The sequence below is a fragment of the Physella acuta genome, unplaced genomic scaffold, assembly GCF_028476545.2.
Source record: "Physella acuta isolate Inbredline_101_S28 unplaced genomic scaffold, ASM2847654v3 ptg000876l, whole genome shotgun sequence".
In the NCBI taxonomy this organism is placed as follows: domain Eukaryota; kingdom Metazoa; phylum Mollusca; class Gastropoda; family Physidae; genus Physella; species Physella acuta.
In genome coordinates, this window is record NW_026732393.1 from 458,351 (window position 1) to 481,394 (window position 23,044).

At 41.8% G+C, this 23,044-nt stretch overlaps 1 protein-coding gene across 1 annotated transcript; it reads right to left on the reverse strand.

Moving 5' to 3' along the window:
• Positions 1-1,593: 1,593 nt before the first annotated feature.
• LOC131952551 (uncharacterized) lies at positions 1,594-22,174 on the reverse strand. The gene is made up of 6 exons (XM_059315270.1): positions 22,026-22,174; positions 12,433-12,477; positions 10,864-11,043; positions 10,766-10,831; positions 4,907-5,464; positions 1,594-3,306 (listed from the first exon to the last, which is right to left on the reverse strand). Exons 1-6 carry the CDS (start codon positions 22,087-22,089, stop codon positions 2,366-2,368), a joined length of 1,854 nt encoding a protein of 617 aa, XP_059171253.1. The 5' UTR covers positions 22,090-22,174; the 3' UTR covers positions 1,594-2,365.
• Between the last annotated feature and the right edge of the window lie 870 nt (positions 22,175-23,044).

Consider the following 23,044-nt stretch of genomic DNA (forward strand, 5'->3'; position numbering starts at 1 on the left):
GTAAACTTCAGCTCGCCCAAATGTAAATCAAACATGTATTATCCGCCTCAGATTCTGTCAGGTTTTATATTACCTGCCACCTGTGATCCTCACCTTTATCATTACTTTTATTCATGCTGCTTTTTACATATAAACTGTGGTAAAGATGGTAGAAAATGATCACTGTGATACAGCTGGTCATTTATCCACACACACACCAGCTATCCACGCATAACTGATCAATATTTTTATTCGATCATTCACGAGTAGGTCTTTCAGAACTTCACTTGGCATGTGAAAATTGAACTGGTTATCAGGAAAATATGGTTTCTTATTTAACTAAGGGATATAACTCTAGATTTGTGTGCTTTAGCAACAAGAAAAACTAAATAAATTTGTTAGCTCCCCTGCACCAATGATAATTTTAATGTACAATTCATCTAGATTTAAAAAAAAAAACATTTGTTACAAATGATAAAGGCATGAATGGGTTAAAAATGTAAATGTAAACTGTCACATGAATCCCACTACTCTACTGGATATGGTTTTTCAAGGCTTTATATAGTCAGTGTTAGCGGTAACATAGTGATCAATGATTGGGAGCTTAATGAAATAAAGTTTTAATTACAAGCTGGATAATTGGTGATAGAATCCCAACCAGGATCATTGGTGATAGAATTATTATTTTTGTCTAGTTTAGATACAGGCTAGGCTAGTCATTCTTTGTTAGTCTTTCTGGATTTGTCTGGTCTTGTCTGATGTCTGTTGTTGCTGTGTCTGTTTCAGTGTCTGTTGTGTCTAGTGTCTTTGGGTATGTTGTGTCTTGTGTATTTCAGTATATGTTGTGTGTCCTGTGTATTTCAGTATCTGGCCTGGTTTGCTAACTGTGGTTGCTGTGTCAGTCTGTCTTTATGTGTGAATGTGGTCCATCCAGTCAACAAGATACATGCAGCCACCTACAGCACTTAGCACAGAAACTACCACAACAGATGTGCACCAGCTACAGTTTCTCCCATCCATCGTACAACACTAGTGGTCAGTAGTAGCCACTAGGACTTACACTCCACATTTGTATGTCTGATCTATCAGCTGCACTAGTGGTCAGTAGCAGCCACTAGGACTTACACGCCACATTTGTATGTCTGATCTATCAGCTGCACTCGTCCCTAGCTTTATGTTCCAGTCTTGCTCTTTGATTCCAGTCAGATACATCAGGTGCAACACTGCAAACAGGTGCGATGAGTTGTGGGCTCAGTGATGAAACAGTGATACAATTTTCTCAAAGTTTTTTTTTTTACTTATGTGTACAATCTCAAGTAGGCCTACAACTTAGAATATGTATACACAAATGTCACTCTATTCATGAGTTTAATTTTCGGTTCAAATTTTTCTAAATGTGTCCTAGTTATTTACATTTATACAGAGTCGTCAGAAGGTTAAAGATCTATAAAAGGCCATTCATAAATATTTTGCGATTCATATGGATACATCTTCATAACAATATACACTTACATGTAATTGAATGCATCATTTTGTATATATATATATATATATATATATATATATATATATATATATATATATATATATATATATATGCCTATATATCGCTTCCCCAGTACCAGATGTATACACTGTTATAAATCCAGCAAGGCATCATGGCAAAAAATATTCGTAGCCATATCTTTCGCTCTTATTACACAATAATTCTGTTGCACCGGCTGCTGTCGTGTAGAAATGTTGGGAGAACAACAGCCGTGTTGTGAACATGTTTGTATGTAGAGCTAAACCACTCTGGCTCTGGGGAAGTGCTCACACAATACACATGTGTATAACTGTATACTTGTAACATCACACATTAGCTAACATGGAATGTGTCTTTGGGTCAAGGACACAACACAATGAATACAAGGTCAAGAAAATGTACACGCGGGAAACAAAGGGGGGAGTCATGTGATTGCATACGTCATACTGTTGCCATGCCAACACTACGTCACACTGTTCGGCCTTCCAACAAACCTAGACAATGTTGATGTCTAGAACTTTGGTCTATGAACTTGCACTAAACGTCAGATTAGCACCATGTTAAGGGTGTGTTGATGGATGGTCCATTACACCTTAATGTCCTCTTTGTAAGTGTGACCAAGCTATAATCGACGGCCCATTACACCTCAATGTCCTCTATGTAAGTGTGACCAAGCTATAATCGACGGCCCATTACACCTCAATGTCCTCTATGTAAGTGTGACCAAGCTATAATGGACGGCCCATTACACCTCAATGTCCTATAATGGACGGCCCATTACACCTCAATGTCCTCTATCTTAACTGGCAACTCTGACTTGTCCTCCCGTGCAGATGTCCCCTCTGCTTCCCTCTGCCTGTGTCAGGAGACGAAGGGCCGAATCTTTGTGTTGCGGACATGTTTCCTCCTGGACGTGACCTCCACCAGCATGTAGCCCGTGATGAGAGCGATGGCGGCGAAGATGGCGACACACAGCGAGACGACGACAGCGATGAGCGGCTTGGTTTTATCCTCCTCCTCATCTTCCCAGTACTCCACGGCCCCACCCCTGCTGCTATAGGCCACGTTGTTGCTTGTGGCTGCTTGTCCGGACACTGCCGAGGTTTTTTCATTCGCCGTCGTAAAAAAAACCGAATCTTGAACAAACTCACACGAACACTCGTTAGGGTTCGCTGTCGAATACAACGTTTCCTGTCTCGCCGAATCCGCGAAACTGTCCGCGGTATCGATACCGTCGCAGTTGTGGAAAAGGATATTGGCGGAGTTAGGCTCGCAGATGCTGTTGGCTAAAGTACTTCCGGCAGGGAGGAAGTTGGTGTTGACTCGGTCGAGACGGAACACGAGGAACGAGTTGTTGGTGGTGATGATGATGTCATCCGAGCCGGCGGAACCGATCGAGGGGTAGATGGAGGTCGTGACGTCAAAGAGTGCGCCCACCGTCAGCGGGTAGGTGGAGGTGGGGAGGGAGTCGCTGACGTTCCTGAAGAAGTGGAAACTCTCCGGGTCGATGGTCCGCTGAAAGACAGACGGGCAGGTGCAGATGCAGCCGTCCTTGGATTTGTTCCCCTCGCAGGTGAAGTAGTGCTCGAGGCTGGGCAGGTAGAAGCCGTTGTCGTCACAGACCCGCGTGGCCGAGTCGTTGCTGCAGACCTTGACCTTGATGTAGACGCTGACGGCCAAGGACGCCGACAGCCAGGCCGATGACGTGCGGGGCACGAGGCTGATGTTGGTGCCGAGCTGGTCCAAGACCAGTTCGGATGACGTCATATCCGTTGTCACGTCTATTGTGGTGTTGGGTTGACCTGTGGTTGAGAGTTAAACTTGTATTAGCTCACACAATACAACATTTGGTATCGGTATATCCAAGTAGACAAAAATTAATCGATATAACAGTAATCGATATAAGACACAGCGTACGCAATCAGTGGCCTTCAATAATGTAGCTAGTAAGTAATTATTACCTACTTATTAAAATAACATGCATGTGGCCAAATCAGCTTAATTAACCCATGTCTTTGTTTTAATGATAATGCTATTTTACAACATGTTTTTGGACTGACATACGCGTTCAAACGACATTGTTTACTTTCAAGACATTCTAACGACAGAAGATGCTCAATTATTTTAAAGAGTTCTAGTATCCTAACATCATGTCTAAAACAATTTATCAGCAACAGTACTAGGCCCACAGTAACTACATAAACTTAATCACTGAAATGTTCTTTACAGATACCAGCAGTGCTAGGGAGGTGGGGGGGGGGGGGGGGGGGGGGGATTTCTCATCTTTTTCACGGACACAAAATAGAGGTTAAAAACCCCCACATTGACTTTGAGATGAGCGAAGACATTAATTACTGCCCACTTTTGTGTTTAGCCTCTGGTGTTATGGAGCCCTAACTCCGTGACCTTCACCTGCAGATATTCTCTGTAATCAAGAGAAGTTTCCACTCTGTGTTTACCAGATACCAGTTTGTCTGCACTCTGTCCTGTATTTCACAAGTCCCAGTTACAAAAATAATCTGTATTTCTTTCTCCATCACGGTGTAAAACCGCCTTTTAAAAAGATTCTTTTTTTATCATTTGCCGTAGGTATTATTTATGGTAAAAAAAGTCGGTAAATGACAACGAACTTTAGAGAAAGGACATTCCCCAATAGAAGCATGTACTTCATCTGATTATCAAAATCACTTTTTTTTAAAAAAATCTTATTATCGATAACTTTTTTTAGGTGTACTTGATGGTCTTGATAGTATATGTTAAACGGTGCTGTATGTAATCAAGCCTTTGTGGAATTCTGTGGCCGAAAGAAAACCTTAGAGTATTTGGCCAGAAAATAAAATACTGTTTGGCCACAACAAAACCCTAGAGTATTTGGCCAGAAACTAGAATATTGTGTGGCCAAAACAATACTCTAGGGTATTTGGCCAGAAAGCTAGAATATTGTGTGGCCGCAAAAATTATAATAAAATTCAGGGAAGTGTGTTGCCAAAAATAAATTAGTATTGTTTGGCTAACAAAAACCTCAATATTTTGTAGCAAGAAACATTTACTGTTTAGTGGCCAGAAACTGAATTTGTATTAAAAAACTGCTATTTTTTAAAACATACTATATATTTTTTAAAATAAAATTTTTGTTTTAATTTGATAGTTTTACAATATTATAAACTACTAAAACTGTTTATCTAAAATTTTACCTTTAGCAAATATGAACACTATTTGGTTAAAGGGTTAGGTTTTAAACATTAAATTCACACAAGTCCCATCGCTTATATTTACGTCGAAGCTACATGGAAAATAATTGCTCACACTAAGCTTGCACGCGGATTATCCCACCGTTACAAAACAAATGATTTTTAGCTACATTTCTTTGTATGAGACAAAACCTGACAGGCAAGCACCCACCTTGGATGTGAAGCATGAAATCTGTAACATTGGGCAGAGCCACGTAGAAATACCTGCCCCTCACGGCGTACGGCGGCACAAAGTCCAGCAGGGTGACGCCGATGCCGCTACACAGGGTGTCGTTGAGAAGGAACGGCGCCCTCGCCTGGAGCAGGACCACCCCGAACACGTCGTGCGAGTGGAGGCGGTAGCGCCGCCTGGTGTCGATGAAATGTCTGTGGATTTCAAAGGCGTCTAGCAAGATGGTGGTGGAGGAGAAGGAAGCTGACGACGTCGACAGGTTGGTGGTGGAGGAGGACGTGGGTGTGGTGGTGTTGGCGTCGTCGGACAGCGGCGTCACCGTGATGCTGGTGTTGTTGAACGGGCTGAAGATGTACAGGATGCCTGAGAAGGTCTCCGTGCCGCGAGAGCTGACCTTCGGCAGCTCGGCATTCAGCGGCGTCATGCGTGTGATCTCGTAGTCCCTGACGTAGGTGTCGATGGGGAACACGTTGAGGGAGTCGCCCATGTCCTTGTGGATGTACACGGAGATGTCATAGTTGCTGCGTACGATGTAAGCTGGGGGGTAAATGCAAGATATAATCAGTGGTATGAATACATGATGTAAGCAGTGATATAAATACAGGATGTAAGCTGGGGGTAAATGTAAGATGTAATCGGTGGTATGAATACATGATGTAAGCAGTGATGTAAATACAAGACGTAAGCTGTAAGATAAATGCAAGATGTAATCAGTGGTATGAATACATGATGTAAGCAGTGATATAAATACAAGATGTAAGCTGTAAGATACATACAAGATGATGATGTAATCAGAGTGATCCAAAAGACACGACCTCCCCTTAGTTTAAAAAAAAAAGTGGGATGGTCGATTGAAGTACACGTTTATTTTTTATTTGTACATTAACGACATCCACTGTGTACAAGCTCTGGCTGCGTACAAGCTCTGGCTGCGTACAAGATTAAGTTGTGTACAAGATTAAGTTGTGTACAAGATTAAGTTACAAAATTAAGTTGTGTACAAGATTAAGATGTGTACCGAATCAAGTTGTGTACCGAATCAAGTTGTGTACAAGATCAAACTGTGTACCGAATCAAGCTGTGTACAGCTGTCATTGTCATAGCCTGGCGCTCCACGGGGTGTAAATAACAGCCGTAATACGTCAGGGCCGGGGAAGAAAACAAATTATTTGTGCCTGGTGGGTGGGGTGGTGGGGGGAGGGGGGGGGGTAAAAGGGGTGGGATAGGTAATTGTGGCAGCATAGGGTGGTCTCTGAGATGGGATCAAACGGGCGGGGTGGGATGCTGGTGGTTGGGTGGGGTCGGATGGGATGGGATGTCGGTGGGATGGGATTCTTTTGATGGGGTAATGTGAAGGGCTGTATGGCAAAAGTGTTTATAGCTGGGGTTAAGTTGGGACATGAATGAAGAAAGTCTCACAATAATTCAGTAAAAACTACTTCAGTCCAACATCTTGATCAAGACCAAACATGACATAAAAAAAATAACAACATTAGACATGAGATCAGCAAACTATGAAACTACATCTATACTCGACATGACATCAGAAAACTATCAATACTCGATTTGCCATCAAAACAACTTTCAACATTAGACATGACATCAGAAAACTATCAACACTAGACATCCCAATAATAACCTCAACAACAATGCCAAATGCCACTAAAACATGTTATTTTTAGGAGTTGTTTTTTTTTTTAACTTTCTCCGTTACAAAAACAATATTTTTTTTCATTCCACAAAAAAAAAAAAAAACAACCCCACAATTTATCCACATTTGGAAAAAGACCGACATCTTTATTTGACGAAAACCCTATTTCCCTTCAGGGTGCCCAGTGGAGAGTCGGCAGCAAGCTATTTCTGGGCACCGTAAGGGCCATTCTAGCCAGTCCAAGTGTCGCGTTATGCCCACCACCCCACGACCGGTGACCTTTCCCTCCCCGGTCAAACCTACTCCCCACACCCTCAAGACAGACATTTCTTCAGACGTTTTCTCCAGAGGGCACGGGAATCCTGCTAAGTCTTAAGGGGAGGGGGGGGGTGGCTAACCACAGAGGAGGAATTTGGAGCTAGTTAAGTTAATCGGCGCCGCTATTTGCTGGTGATCCAGCCATTTTCAGACCACAAACTGCCAACAGAATCGTCTAGAAAATCGTCAAGTAGCTTGTTCCTTAAGGCTTGAGATGGTTAATTAAAATCAGTAATTGGCTATTGATTGAAAGCACGACTGATTAGGATAGTAAATATCATTTTTATGTGGATGTCAAGTTTCGTCTGGAAGTAATTTTAATCCATTAGTGTAAAATTAAATGATTGATTCCATCTTAATGGATTGATACGGTCTAAATTAATTCAACGTGGGGAGGTTATCCTCCATCTTAATGGGGGGGGGGGTCAGCTGACGTCCGGTCACATGACCGCAGATTGCGTGTGTTACACGGCCAACAGGGGCGACAATTACATTAGTCAGTTTCATCTTTTATTCTGCTGACCCGAGTTACAAGGGGTATTTGTGGCCAGACAAAGGTCCGCTTCATGGGATTAGTTCAATAAGAGGATTTGGTTATCGACCCCTGGCGTGGCCCTCGGACCAATCACGGGCTCTGGCCTAGGTATTGGTGACGTCAGAGGCTCGCGGCAATGATCAACAGTGCCGTCGTTCACATACAGCTTGTTTTGTTTTGCATGGCCCTCAAACACTGATGGCCGTCAGACATAAATTGGCGTCCGACACTGATGGCCCAGAAATATTGATGGCCCTGTAATATTGATGGCCCTGAAATATTGATGACCCTGAAATACTGATGGCTCTGAAATATTTTTGGTCCCGAAACATTAATGACACTCAAAATGATGGCCTTGTTTTTTCCTTAATTACGGGTAGTCTAGAATCTGTACGTAAATCATGAGGCTGTCTTGTAAGTGTACATCCCGTACATCTGTAGGCTGCCTTATATGTGTACGTACATCATGAGTCTGTCTTGTATGTGTACGCTCCGTACATCTGAAGGCTCTCTTATATACGTACACCACGTACATCTGAAGGTTGTCTTGTATGTGTACACCACGTACATCTGGCACAATTCCAGCGTACTGATGACGTCAGCGTTCAGATCGATGTGAACACACTTGTGACCAATTAGTTCCAGAATTGTTTACAGCGGGTTGTTTTTTTTTGGTACCCTATAACTTCAAAACCTAGCCCCTTCACCACAAGAGGAGAATTTTTTTTTGTACCCTATAACCACAAACCTACCCCTCCACCACAAAACCAGAATTGTTTACAGCGGGATTTTTTGGTACCCTATAACTTCAAACCTACCTCTCCACCACAAGAGAATGATTTTTTTTGGTACCCTATAACTTCAAACCTAGCCCTCCACAAACATCCACCCACACCAGTCTCTCTTGACCACAACGCCAACCCTAACCCCCCCCCCCCCCCACCCCCGCCATCTGGCTGATAGAACGGACGTTGCTTGATGACATGAAATCATGGAGAGCCGGGTAGATTTTTACAGGAATAATTCCACACCGGAAGTTCCCGCCCACGCCAATCGGGGTTGGAATAATTGAATTATGGGTGAGCAGGGGGAGCGGCTAGGCTTTTGTTTGAGGAAGAAAACAAAAATTTATTTTTTAACGCGGCAAGTGCGGCTTGTAAAGAGAACAAAAGATGGCAGTAATTGGTTGCGACACTCTCCAAAAGTTGGGACGTCATTAGTTGCAACACTCTCCAAAAGTTGGGACATCATTGGTTGCGACACTTCAAAAGTTGGAACGTTATTGGTTGCGACACTCTCCAAAAGTTGGGACGTCATTAGTTGCGACACTCCAAAAGTTGGTACGTCATTGGTTGCGACACTCAAAAAGTTGGGACGTCATTGGTTGCAACACTCGTTAAAGGTTGGGACGTCATTGGTTGCAACACTCTCCAAAAGTTGGGACGTCATTGGTTGCAACACTTCAAGAGTTGGGACGTCATTGGTTGCAACACTTCAAGAGTTGGGACGTCATTGGGTGACGTTGCTCACTTAATTTGTTGTTGATCCGGTCGCTGTCTGCTACTACTAGACAGGTGGGTAAACCTTTCTGTTACAGGTGTGTTACACCTAGGTTGTTGTAGCCGTGTGCTGATGCTGGCATAGTTTTGTAGTATCTGGACACTGTGTGTCTTGTTCTACTGTAGTTGTTCTGTCAGTCCCGCCTTGCTGTCTTGTCTAGATGTAGTAGTTCTAAAACTAGACAGTTCTCCTTATATTTACTTGTGACAGCAACAGGTTTTATAAATATATTAGAGACTTTTAGTTCATTTTTCATTTCTATATTTCCGATAGTGTTGTTTTATATACTCACGTCTGTTAAAAATGGATTACTTTACAAGACTTAATTGTTTCCAAATCAAATATATCTTACAGAAGATGAAGAAATTGATTCGATATGTTGATGTCAACTTGAAATGGCATGCCTATCACGTGATTACCGCCTGATGCCCACACTACCCCCCCCCCCCCACCCTCCTACATCCTAACGACATACAAAGATAACAACATTACAAAATAAAAATCATTTGAATATTCAATTTACCGAATGCAATTTCCTCAATCGCATAAGCAACGCGCTGAATGGAGATATTTCGCATCCTCCGTCTAAGCGATTCAGAATGGCGGTGGGTTGAAAGATATTTTTAACATGCATTTGTGGATTATGTGGATTATGTGATGGATATAATGATGATCGACGGTAAAAGCCCACAATATGCGAGTTTTCCCCATCCCTCCATTAAGGGAGATTATAGCATTCAATGTTTTAATCAAAGAAATTGGTTACCTTCTCATGTCGGTAATAATTTGCTTTATTAAAATTCTATTCGAATTTTTTTTGCTACAAATCTCAGTTGCATTTTTTTTTTGGGCCGACGAAATATAGTGCAACATGATTACAAAAAACAGGGAATATTTTCAAATTTTTATATTTAAAAAAAAATAATTGGATTGAAATATCTCCAGATTGTAAAGAATGGGATGTTTTATTTTGTATTGAACTAATCAGTTTATTTCGGTATTTGTGAAATTTCTCGGTGAAAATCTTATTAGAGAAGACAAAAGGGCCGGGAAAACACAAGGGAATTCGATTAGTGAGCCGACTATAGGCGGGGCAAGATCACAATGGAATGTTGTTCTAGTTTCTTGTGGAGCAGATCTCTAACAACAATAACAAAGATGATTGGCATGAGATTGCTAGGAGATGTTCTATTTAGTTGCCTGATCCTGTTTTTCTCTTGGCTCACCAAGGCATGATAAAGCATAGACTTAAGAATGTGATCTAGATAATGAAAGAAAAGAACAGCCAATAGGATCTTACCGCCAGGGTGGGAATATAGAATCTACGATGCCAGGATAGGGATTTTATAAAGTGTGATCTTGATGCCGGACTAGGGCTATATCTTTCCTAGATTTAATGAAAGGTCAATGACATTCAAATCATCATCTATCCTAGATGCCAAATTAGCGTTAGGGCTGTATAATAAATCCGGTGTAATGACAGAGAAATATATTTAAAAAAAATTATAGTTTGATTTAATTTACAAGAAGTGAATAATTTTAAGATACTCTATTGTAACGTTTAAGATGGGACTGGTTTTGGGCGGTTTATAGTCTAGTTGTCAGAGCGAGGCTGGTGTCTGGTGATGTGAGAAAGAAGCTAGTTTCTGGTCAAGAACGATGCTGTTGTCTTGTCTGGATTTAAGAACGAGGCTTGTGTATTGTCTAGATGTGAGAACGAGGCTAGTGTCTGGTCGCGATGTCAGAACGAGGCCGGTGTCTGTACAGTACTCACCTTGATGCCGGTTCTTGTTGTGGCTGCTGAGCACAAACTCCTGCACCTCCCCGTGTGTGTACAGTACTCACCTTGATGCCTGTTCTTGTTGTGGCTGCTGAGCACAAACTCCTGCACCTCCCCGTGTTTGGTGATGAAGCGCTCAACGACCTCACCAGACGGCGTCGTCAAGGTAACCACCACGGTGGGGGAGCTGTTGTAGCAGGGGGACGCCTCGAAGTGGAACGGGCACTCGGGGAACATGGGCAGGAAAAAGTAGTCGCCACAGGTGTCGGGAACTGAGGAACAAGTGGCGACAATTTAATGGGGAACTTGTGGCTGGTTAGTGGGGAACTTGTGGCTGGTTAGTGGGGAACTTGTGGCTGGTTAGTGGGGAACTTGTGGCTGGTTAGTGGAGAACTTGTGGCTGGTTAGTGGGGAACTTGTGGCTGGTCAGTGGGGAACTTGTGGCTGGTTAGTGGGGAACTTGTGGCTGGTTAGTGGAGAACTTGTGGCTGGTTAGTGGAGAACTTGTGGCTTAGTGGGGAACTTGTGGCTGGTTAGTGGGGAACTTGTGGCTGGTTAGTGGGGAACTTGTGGCTGGTTAGTGGGGAACTTGTGGCTGGTTAATGGGGAACTTGTGGCTAGTTAAAGGGGAACTGAATACAAAGTTAACCCTATGTTGTCTGGCGGACTGAATACAAAGTTAACCCTATGTTGTCTGACGAACTTAATACAAAATTAACCCTACGTTGTCTGACGAACTGAATACAAAGTTAACCCTATGTTGTCTGACAGACTGAATACAAATCTAAATTAACCCTATGTTGTCTGACAGCCTGAAAACGAATCTCCATTAACCCTATGATGTCTGATGTATGAAGCCAACGTTACTTGCTAGGAGCGATGGTAAAGCATAAAATAACAAATTAACCACGTACTATTGTTTTCCTTCTATCACTTCTGTGATTGGAAACTTGAGGAAAATAAGTCAGGGAAAAGTGTGACGGGTACAAGTATAGAAATAATTAGCCTGCTTCGTCTAGGTCTACTTTTTCAAGATAAAACTTTGATCACGATTCGATCTTCCTCAGCAGGAATACTGTCCAATCCTCGCCCGTCCGTCCACCCAAGGTCCATTCAATGATTTCGTTTTGTAAAAACATGTGTACTTTTATAGCCCCACGTGCCTTTGGTTTTGGCACGCTTCCGGTAAATATAAGCCAATGGCTTGGGAGATCGGGATTATCTGCTTTCGCGATTGGCTCGCGAATAATAGAAGACGTCATCAAACCAATATGTAGGCTGTGCTATGTGGGTGAGGGTTGGGGTGAGGGTTGGGGGTGAGGGTTGGGGGTGAGGGTTGTTTCATTTCGTGAAAGCAGTACGTAAAGGGGGGGGGGGGCGTAGAACTCCCGTTTTAGCTTTACTTAGTTATTTGACAGAAATGTTTGCTTTAGCTAGACGACTTGACTTACAGTTATTTGACTGAAAACTTTGTTTTAGCTAGACGGCTTGACTAACAGTTATTTGACTGAAATGTTTGATTTAGCTACTTGACTTACAGTTATTTGACTGAAAAGTTTGTTTTAGCTACTTGACTTACAGTTATTTGACTGAAAAGTTTGTTTTAGCTACTTGACTTACAGTTATTTGACTGAAATGTGTGTTTTAGCTACTTGACTTACCGTTAGTTGACTGACAAAATGAAGGATACATCACAGATAGGCACCCTGCAGAAGAGACAGAACATCGTATAGTTTAGTTGATGGAAAGAAGAAAACTTCGAGAAGAGGATATTCACTTTTTACTAACAGACCTAACATTAGACACACATGAACAGCAACGTTAAATGTTGTTCAGGTGTTTATATGGACTTGCTTATAGGTGCGCCGTTCTTTCATAGAATGTAGGTATCATAATTCTGTCACCGCAAATTATTGATTCCAAAAATGAATGTTGATAATAGTCCATCAGATTTTGTTTAATTTTATTGTGTAGTGTTTCTACTACATGTGTGAAGTCAGATTGATTTACACACAATTTTAACTCATATTTCAGAGTAGAGCCAGCAAAGTTATGATTTAATCACTATAGAAATTTTACTACATTGTGTTATGTATTTGATAGCACTTAATGATATGAACACTCACTAGTCTAAAAATCAACTGTTTACAACAGGTAATACTTTTCCACTTAAAATACTGTTTAACAAAAATAAAAAAATGGCAAAATTTAAATTTTGGTCACAAAATTTTAAATAAAACTATATATTTCTTTTAGAATAAATAACTATGAATATTTTTGTTTTGAGACTATTTGATATCTCTGTATTGTTAACGACTTTTGCTAACATTTACAGATTGCTTCCCTTGCCCTTGTCTTTTTTTTATCGACAAGTAGCTAAAACAAGTAATCAATAGAAAACAAAAATATATTTTTAATATTTCAGTTTGTCAAAAATATTAAGCTATAATGCAATACACTATTATATTTATTCTTAATATTACAAATATATATAAGTTTATTTACTTGCATTTTATTATTATGCGGTGGACTTTTTATATTTCTTTTGAAGTCTTGCCGTTTTCGATTGCAGTGTGTACTGCAACAAGAAGCCGTACCTACTAGTTTTGAATCCACAAGGTTGTTGGATTGTAAAATTGTATTCCAGAAAATTTGCGCTGTATTTTCTACAGTGCTCCAGTTAAAAAGTTATGATTTTAAATAGCGTGAGTTACCTCCCTTAAACTTTCTTGTATAATCTTTAAGATAACGACGGGACGCCACGGTGAAATCAGGCAATATATAGATCTATATAATTTTGAAAAAATATCGTTTTTTTTTAAATATAGGTAGAAGTTCTCATAATAGTCATTTGTGAGAATATGATATACATTTATAATATTATAAAAGATTTCGAGAAATCGAGTACCCCTTTAGATTAGCAGATATAGCCCAAATGTTGGCAGAAATGTACGTACGTCTGCTAATTACTAAATCTCGTTCACCTAACTAAAACGGTATTCAAGTTTTATGCTCACAACAAAGCAGAATGTATAAAAAATAAATTCCGCTTATCGGAAATCGCCCAGAGGTCGACAGAAAGCAGCTGACAATGTGAAACGGTACCCACGTTATCGAGTTCACATACAGAGACAGACAGACAGAGAGACATACAGACAGACAGAGGGAGAGAGTGAGAAAGAGATAGAGGGAGAGAGAGGAGGAGGGAGAGAGAGAGAGAGAAAAGAGAGACTGAAAGACAGACAGAGGGAGAGAGAAAGAGAGAAATAGATAGAGGGAGGAAAAGAGAGAGATACAGAGATTGTTCATGAAAGGTATGTAAAGTCCCCCTTTCAAACCTGACGGTCTATAGGACAAGTAGAGTTCACTTGTTTCTGTGACCTCGGCATATGAAGAGATAGTGTGGTCAGCACTATGCCCAGCCGCCTTTACTTTCCTTAACGTGAGTTAGGCACCCATCAGAGTTGGGTGGACTCAGGGGCAGTCTACTGACTTGAACCCGGATTCGAACTCGAGACTTACTGGTTAGCAGTCCAGCTCTCCACCGTTAGACCACTCGATCCCACTGAGAGAGACTGACAGACAAACATACAGAGGGGGAGAGAGAGAGAAAGAGATAGAGATAGAGAGAGGAAAAAAGAGAGAGACAGATTGTTCAGGAAAGGTATGGATCTGATTTAAAAGTTGCAAGCGGCAGCTCAGCATTGAAAGAGTTGCACAGCCGTGTTTCATGCACTGCTAACAAACAGCCCCCCCCCCCCTCCCACCCACACCCCCACCCTCGTACAGAGACGATAAATTCTAGAAACATTTGACATGTACAATCAACTCCATGGCAGGATGGCATATTGGAGTAGAAAACATGGATGTATTGCCAGGTAGACGTTTTTGTCTTGTTTGACATTTCGTGTTTATTTCTCCCTGTCCCATTGACCGCCGGCTGGTTATTTATAGCTGCAAAACGATGCCGAGAGTTGATGAATGGGGACGTGAATCTCGTCTCTGTGCGCGATCTCGTCCTGTTGTATCTTGTGTTGCCCTGGCAACCGTGTACATAAACCTGTAGCCACCAGAGCGTGACCTGTGTGGACACGTTTCATTGGCCGCTTGTCACGGGTGTCGACAGATAGAAACATGTTTTCTTTTGTGTCTGAGTTTGCGTTTTGTTTGAGTTCGTGTTTGCGTTTGTTTGCGTTTGTGTTTTCTTTTGAGATTGTATTTGTGTATGCTTTTGTTTTTTAGTTTGTGTTTGCGTGTTGCGTTTGCGTTGTGTTTGTGTTTGCGTGTTTGTTCTGTTCTCAAGTTGGTATATTTATTTAAGATTCACCGTGGCAAAGCACGGGTATGCAACTAGTATGTATATCAGACAACATGGGAGATGAAAGACAGTGTTAGTTCAGCACCAGACAGATGTAAACAGACTATTCATTACCGTCTCGTGTCTGACCACTACCCTAGCCGCACCCCCAGGGATGCTGTTAGACCCACAAGTCAATGACGACATAATTATGCAAGAAGATCAACATTCCCGGAGAAATATTTTACTGGTTCATTAGGATCTGGTTTGAATGTGGGGGGGGGGGGGGGGGGGGGGAGGAGGATAGGTCTGGGGTGGAAATCAAGGTTAAAAGAATTCATCTAGGAATGAGGTTCTTTATCTAGCCTACATGTTTGAATGGAGTGTTACAGTACAGTGTGTTGTACACACCTTCCAGATGACATCTAACACATGACATGACATTGCTAGTTATACAGGCGTGAATATATCCGTCAATACAGATCACAAGATTGATCGAATATTGCTACATATTTATTTGTTATCTCCCTTTTCTATTGATCTATTGTCGATGTTGATGTTTAAATTAATTTTAAATGACTAATTTCAAATCTAATTAGATTGAAAATTTAATATTCTAGGGTTTTTCCAAAAAAAAAAAAAAAAAAAAAAAAACATGTATCTGTTAAGTTTGATAGACATGGCTGCATGACACGTGGGTTAAAACAGAGTTTTAACTCTACGACGTGAGCAGAAACCTATAGACACGGACATTATGTCCTTAATGCTTATAGAAACTGAAAAGGATTTTCTAGTTTTGCAAGACTCAAATGTCCGACGTTGGCGGCGCTGAGTTAAAAATAACTTCACCAGTAGCTTGACAGTAATTTTTACAGCACAGGAAAAAAAAAATTGTTAAAGTGAACATTTCAAGAAAATCTCCCCCCCCCCCCCCCCCCCACCCACACACTGTAAATGACAGGTCCAAAAATTGACTTTCCTTCTTCCCCACCAACACGACGTAACTAAGACTCAACATCCTTTCTAATTGGATCTTCCGTGTAGCCCCGCCCCTATCGCCACCCCCACTACGACCCCCCTACCCCCACTTCTACCACGACCAATACCACAACCTCTACCACCACTTCTACCACCACCCCTACCATCACCCCTATCATCACTCCTATCATCACCCCAACCATTACTCCTACCATCACCCCTACCCCCGCCCCTACCACCACCTCTACCACCACCCATACCCCCAACCCTACCACCATCCCTACCCCCACTCCCACCACGACCACTACCACGACCCCTACCCCCGCCCTTACCACCACCTCTACCACCACCCCTACCCCCACCTCTACCACCACCCCTACCACCACCACCACCCCTACCCCCACCTCTACCACCACCTCTACCACCACCCCTACCCCCACCTCTACCACTACCCCTACCACCACTACCCCACCCCCAACCACCACCCCTACCCGGCACACACCCACCCCAAACGTAGAACCACAACATCGCTACATTCAACTGTAGCTGAGACCGAAGACTGGGGATGGCGTCAAAGTCTCCGCTACCAGGGTAACACGAAAAACGTTTCATGGCAAACACACTGCGGCTAATGTTATTTTAAAGTTCAGAAATTGTATTGGCTTTGACTTGAGTGACGTCATTTGTCGTCTGTCAGGATCGTGGGGTGATCTTAGTCACGCAGATCAAACACGTCCAATTGAGTTGCCCAACTTCCGGTTTAAACTGTTACTGTAAAACTGATATTTTCCTGACTGTAATGGTGTAAAACATCCAACATACAAGATCCGTTTCGGTAAATTCTTTTCAAAAGATTTGTTGTACCCTTTAAACAATGTCAAGCAAGGCTGTCAAAATCAGTGGCGTAGGCAGGGGGGCTAGGGGGGGGGTCATAACCCCCCCATAGACCCCCTCGGTATATATATATAAAGTATGAGGGGGGTGCAAATCGAAAGTTTGAGGGGCGGGGGGTGCAAATCGAAAGTTTGAGGAGGGGGGAGGTGCAAATCGAAAGTTTGTCCCCGGGTAAAAATTGGAACCCCCCTTGAGACGATCCTGGCTACGCCACTGGTCAAAATGACACAATGACTATATTAATTTTGGTCATACTTGTTGTCATGTTTGAATGAACCATGCAGTGAAGCGAACGGATTATGAATCAGACCACTAGTAGCCTACACTACAGATGTACGTATAGATCAAGCTACAGCTTACATGTAGGGGCCACACACCGTCTAGCTCTCTGCACGTGACATTCTAAACCAATTAGTCGGTTACGATTTAAATTACGGGATGAAAACGGTAGAGAAGTTGAGTTAAACGTCATTTCCCCTGAGCTCGAGTCCACCCAGCCAATACGGGTACCCGGCATGCGTTAGGGAGTGGGTTGACTTGATGCTGAACACCAAAACTGCCAGAGTTGATCTCATTGATACCGGCAAGCCCGTGATAATCCGATTTGGGCACCCAGGTCAAAAAGGTCAAAAAGGTCAAAAAGGTGCTCTAAATTTAGCTGGAATAACATTCTAAAATCAATTAAACTCGGTTAAAATTCCAGAAGAACTTAAATTCTTTTTTTAATCAGAAAAACACTGTTCAAGTTGAAATTCTAAAATCAATTTAACTCGAGTTAAAAAAATTTAAGATTCTGGAATCACAGCATCGAATTTACGTCTTGAAAAGAAGTTTATGTCGTGGCCTGGAATTGTGTGGTGGCCTCCTAGTTTTTTTTATTGATTTCCAACAGTGCTGACGGAATATTTTTAAATCCACTACACGTTTCAAATGTTCAAGGGACATTAAAAAAATGGTAAGGGACAGAACTCGTGTGTAAGATGCAATATTACGTCGAGATGTCGCTTCGAGTTACGCGCCCACTGACCCCAGGGGAAATCTCTCCATGTAGGCGATTGTATGCTGCAGGGTACAGAAATAAGCTGAGGCAATCACTGAGCCAATCACTGACCCCGTTTAATGCAGGAAAAGCTAGGCTTAAGGGGCTTCAATTGTACCGAGTTTCTCTCTGCGTACTCCGCAGAAAGTGCACAGCTCATATATAGCACGTATGTCATTACGCTGGGTTCATTCATAGATAGTTTACATAAGCGTCACGTACAAGTCACATCACACACATACATGACATAAAAATCGTATATAAACAGATGCCACACAAGTGTCATTTAGTGTTATACAGATGTCAGATAAAAGTCGCTACCATAATATCATTCTACAACAAACACAATAATCGAGAGATGACCTTCATATTGCGGCATGAGATTGTAGAAATGATGGTTGGCGGGTCATTTGTGGTGACGATGACATTAGTGCTGATTGGTGGATGACATTTGTGGTGATGATGACATTAGCACTGGTTGGTGGATGACATTTGTGGTGACGATGACATTAGTGCTGATTGGTGGATGACATTTGTGGTGATGATGACATTAGCACTGGTTGGTGGATGACATTTGTGGTGACGATGACATTAGTGCTGATTGGTGGATGACATTTGTGGTGATGATGACATTAGCACTGGTTGGTGGATGACATTTGTGGTGACGATGACATTACTGCTGATTGGTGGATGACATTTGTGGTGATGATGACATTAGCACTGGTTGGTGGATGACATTTGTGGTGACGATGACATTAGTGCTGATTGGTGGATGACATTTGTGGTGATGATGACATTAGCACTGGTTGGTGGATGACATTTGTGGTGACGATGACATTAGTGCTGATTGGTGGATGACATTTGTGGTGATGATGACATTAGCACTGGTTGGTGGATGACATTTGTGGTGACGATGACATTAGTGCTGATTGGTGGATGACATTTGTGGTGATGATGACATTAGCACTGGTTGGTGGATGACATTTGTGGTGACGATGACATTACTGCTGATTGGTGGATGACATTTGTGGTGACGATGACATTACTGCTGATTGGTGGATGACATTTGTGGTGACGATGACATTACTGCTGATTGGTGGATGACATTTGTGGTGACGATGACGATGACATTAGTTTAAAATCTCAATTGACATGAAGTTGGACCGTTGGGTGGATCGGTTGGTGGATTAAAAAGTAGTCGGGTGGATAAAGAGGATGATTCGTAAGTGGACGGGTGGATTAGTGCGTGGATTAGTGCGTGGATTAAAGGACGAATTAGCAAATAGGTAGACAAGTAGAAAGTTTCGATGGATAAGAGATGCGTTATTCAACAAAATAATGGAGCGATCATAATGTCTGGACCACTGCATTTTCAGTCACATAGATTCCACATATATGTACGTCCATTTTTTTTCATTTTACCATGTTTTATTTTTAAACCTCAGAAAACACTTTGTACTCTTCTACTTAAAGATGAGATTAAAACACCGATAAAACTTCCTTTAAAAGTTCAGTGCTTACAAGAGGCTTATTCATTCATTTCAACGGCGATACGTTTTCAGTAAATCCTAATTTATTGATTGGCGGAGGCAGTCACGTGATGAGTCATTTAAAGTGGATAGTTGGGAAAACCTGGTGGTGACGTCACGCGTAAGGCCAGGATGTTCGGACAGTTTGAATGTATTCAGTACATGATGGAATGTACTGAATACATGATATGATAGACAGAATACATGATGACGTGTACTGAATATATGATATAATGCACTGAATACAAGATGTACTACGTACATGAAGGGTTGTACTGAATACATGACATAAAGTACTGAATACAAGGTGGGATGAAGTCCCATCTGGTGTATGTGATATCGTGTATCAGGAGTCTGTGTAAAGCGAGTTGAACTAATTGGCAGGTGGAAGAAATACCTGGCTAATTGAGTTACCTGGGTCAGTTTGTTATGGGCAGATGTAGGTATACACGGCTTCCCTTTAGTTTGGTGTGGGGGACAGTCTGTTTACAGACATACAGTGAGGGTAAAAAAAAAGGTCGAGTATGTCAAATTTCGGGAATATCTTTAAGCAGCGTATCAAAGATATCAAAATAACAAGAGATGCGCTAAACGAAAGTCGGATGTTGTTGGGAAAAGTCAGCAATATGATAGTCTCGATATCTAAATCTTGATGACTTGCATCATCGGTACATACGGTCACATGACTACATATTGAATGGCTCAAGGTCTAAATATCTGACTAAATATCTGACTAAATATCTGACTAAATATCTGACTAAATATCTGACTAAATATCTGACTAAATATCTGACTAAATATCTGACTAAATATCTGACTAAATATCTGACTAAATATCTGACTAAATATCTGACTAAATATCTGACTAAATATCTGACTAAATATCTGACTAAATATCTGACTAAATATCTGACTAAATATCTGACTAAATATCTGACTAAATATCTGACTAAATATCTGACTAAATATCTGACTAAATATCTGACTAAATATCTGACTAAATATCTGACCAAACACATGTTGACAGAGACATGTTTTGTCTCTGCTAGACTGTAATTCGTTGTTTACGTAATAACGCCCCCCCCCCCCCCTCCCCCGCACCGCTGCACACTTGAAGACCAGACGAGAAGATGTAATGGCCTCTCGTCTGCTGCAGGGCAGGAACCGTGAGGTACATGACCTCATTAGTTCCACAATCTGTCGGGATTTACTGGCCCGCTGCCCCTGGGTGTCGGGCCTGTGTCGCCCCTGGCTGGGATATTCTGGGATATAGGGATATACTGGGCTATAGGGATATCCTGTGCTATAGGGATATTCTGGGCTATAGGGATATACTGGGCTATAGGGATATCCTGTGCTATAGGGATATTCTGGGCAATAGGGATATCCTGTGCTATAGGGATATTTTGGGCTATAGGGATATTCTGGGCTATAGGGATATCTTGTGCTATAGGGATTTTCTGGGCTATAGGGATTTTCTGGGCTATAGGGATATACTGGGCTATAGGGATATCTTGTGCTATAGGGATTTTCTGGGCTATAGGGATTTTCTGGGCTATAGGGATATACTGGGCTATAGGGATATACTGGGCTATAGGGATATCCTGGGATATAGGTCTTGATGTTTGGAGAATGACATTCACACAGCTCTCAAATAAACCTATCCTTCTCCAACTTAACCGTAGATTTTAACTAAACCTAAAGTTCTATAAACAGTCCCTACCTTCTACCACCCTAACGAGAATGTTTAGAATTGTCTGTGTGTTGCAAACGTTATGGTGTCATCATATTATGTTTGTCATGATTGGCATATGCTTAACTTGTCACAACTGTATGCCAGTCGTGTTTTTTGTCACAATGTTATGTCTCGCACGTGTTAAACTTGTCACAACATTGAGTTCACACTCCTTATGCCATGCAACTTGACGTAGTTTACACAGCAAGTCAGAGATACTCGAGTCATCGGGTCGGTGAAGCCAGTCACAAGCCCATCTAGGGGAGACAACTCTAAACAACAGCTGTCTGTAGTTTGTTCCTGGGTGAACCAAGGCTATGGAAGAACAGCAGGCTGACATTGGAGTCCACGGCCTATATGGCGCATTGCATGTTGACACGTAATACATGTGATTGAGTAAATCACGTCCAACATACAGAGAAGAGAACGAAGAGGAAGACGAAGAAGCAGAGGTACTGTAGGTTTTTGTGTCGTATTGTGTGTCCTTTACATCACTATTTGACTACGGACTCTCCGGTAAAAATGTTTACTAGAGTTTGTTTCTTACCAACTAGGTTTAAGTAATTATTAACGTTAACACTATCCTAAATCCAATACCAACTCCCCGCTTTAATCCTAAATTTACTATTTTAAATTACTTGATTACAATCAATACAAAGCCTCATTCATTAATCGAATCCATTGATGGACTTAAGTAAAATCTCTCTTTAATATATTAAATACACGTTATAGTTAAGTCAAGATATACGGGAATATGAAAACAAATGCAATAAGGTACTCACCAATGATAAACAAGGCAGAAAGGTCAATACAGGTCAGTGACCTCTGATAACACATCTTACACATGTGTCCAGGGTTAACCCATTGGTGACCGCAGTCCAAGGGACACACAGGTCGGGCATGTAAATTCTAATCCAATTGTGGGCGCCAATGGCCGCTTGACTGTAGCGTGGCTAACGACGTCAAGTGGTCGACACCCCCTCAGGTGGGAACTGTCTGACAAGATGGTTGATTTATTCACACGTGGCGAGCAGAAGCTCACCCCGACATGCACGTGCCGCGTCAGGTCTGGTTAAGCAGACCCATGGCCAGCACCATGGAACCACAGCCAGGAGATCGGCCGATAGACACAGGGACGATAACAATCTTAGATGAGCTCGCTAAACAAAGGGGAGATCACTTTGATGGACAAAGGGAGCTCACGCTGGTAGACAAAGGGGAGTGAATAACACATTTATTTTTTAGATGAATTACAAAGTAGAACAACATCAAACTCTTGGATTCATTCAAGTATCCGTGATCAGAAATGTGATGTCCATTTTGTTATTTTCATATCCAAAAACCAATTTCTACTTTCATCCAAACGTGGCCTTTCGAAAAACTCCACTATTGAAACCCAGCGGTTGAATTATTATTGACGTTTTACATCCATTGAATTAGCTTGCTTGTTCCAGGGTAATTGCCCTTCTTAGTTTTTATGTTAGGAATAAATAACCCAATGGTTTTGTGGGCTCCATAATTGAATTTAAAATTGGCTGAATTAAAGCTCAGGACACAGGCCGCCCATGTCCCTGATGACGTGCCAGAGTGACGTCACATGCGGTGCCGTACTCAGCTGGGGCCGGGCTTTACCTGGGGAGGTAAGAAAACATTAGAGTAAATCTTGTAGGAATTACATTGGAGCAGTTATAAAGGAATAACATTGGAGCAATGGTAATGGAATAACATTGGAGCAATGGTAATGGATTAACATTGGAGCAATAATAAACGAAGAACATTTGAGCAATGATAATGGAATAAC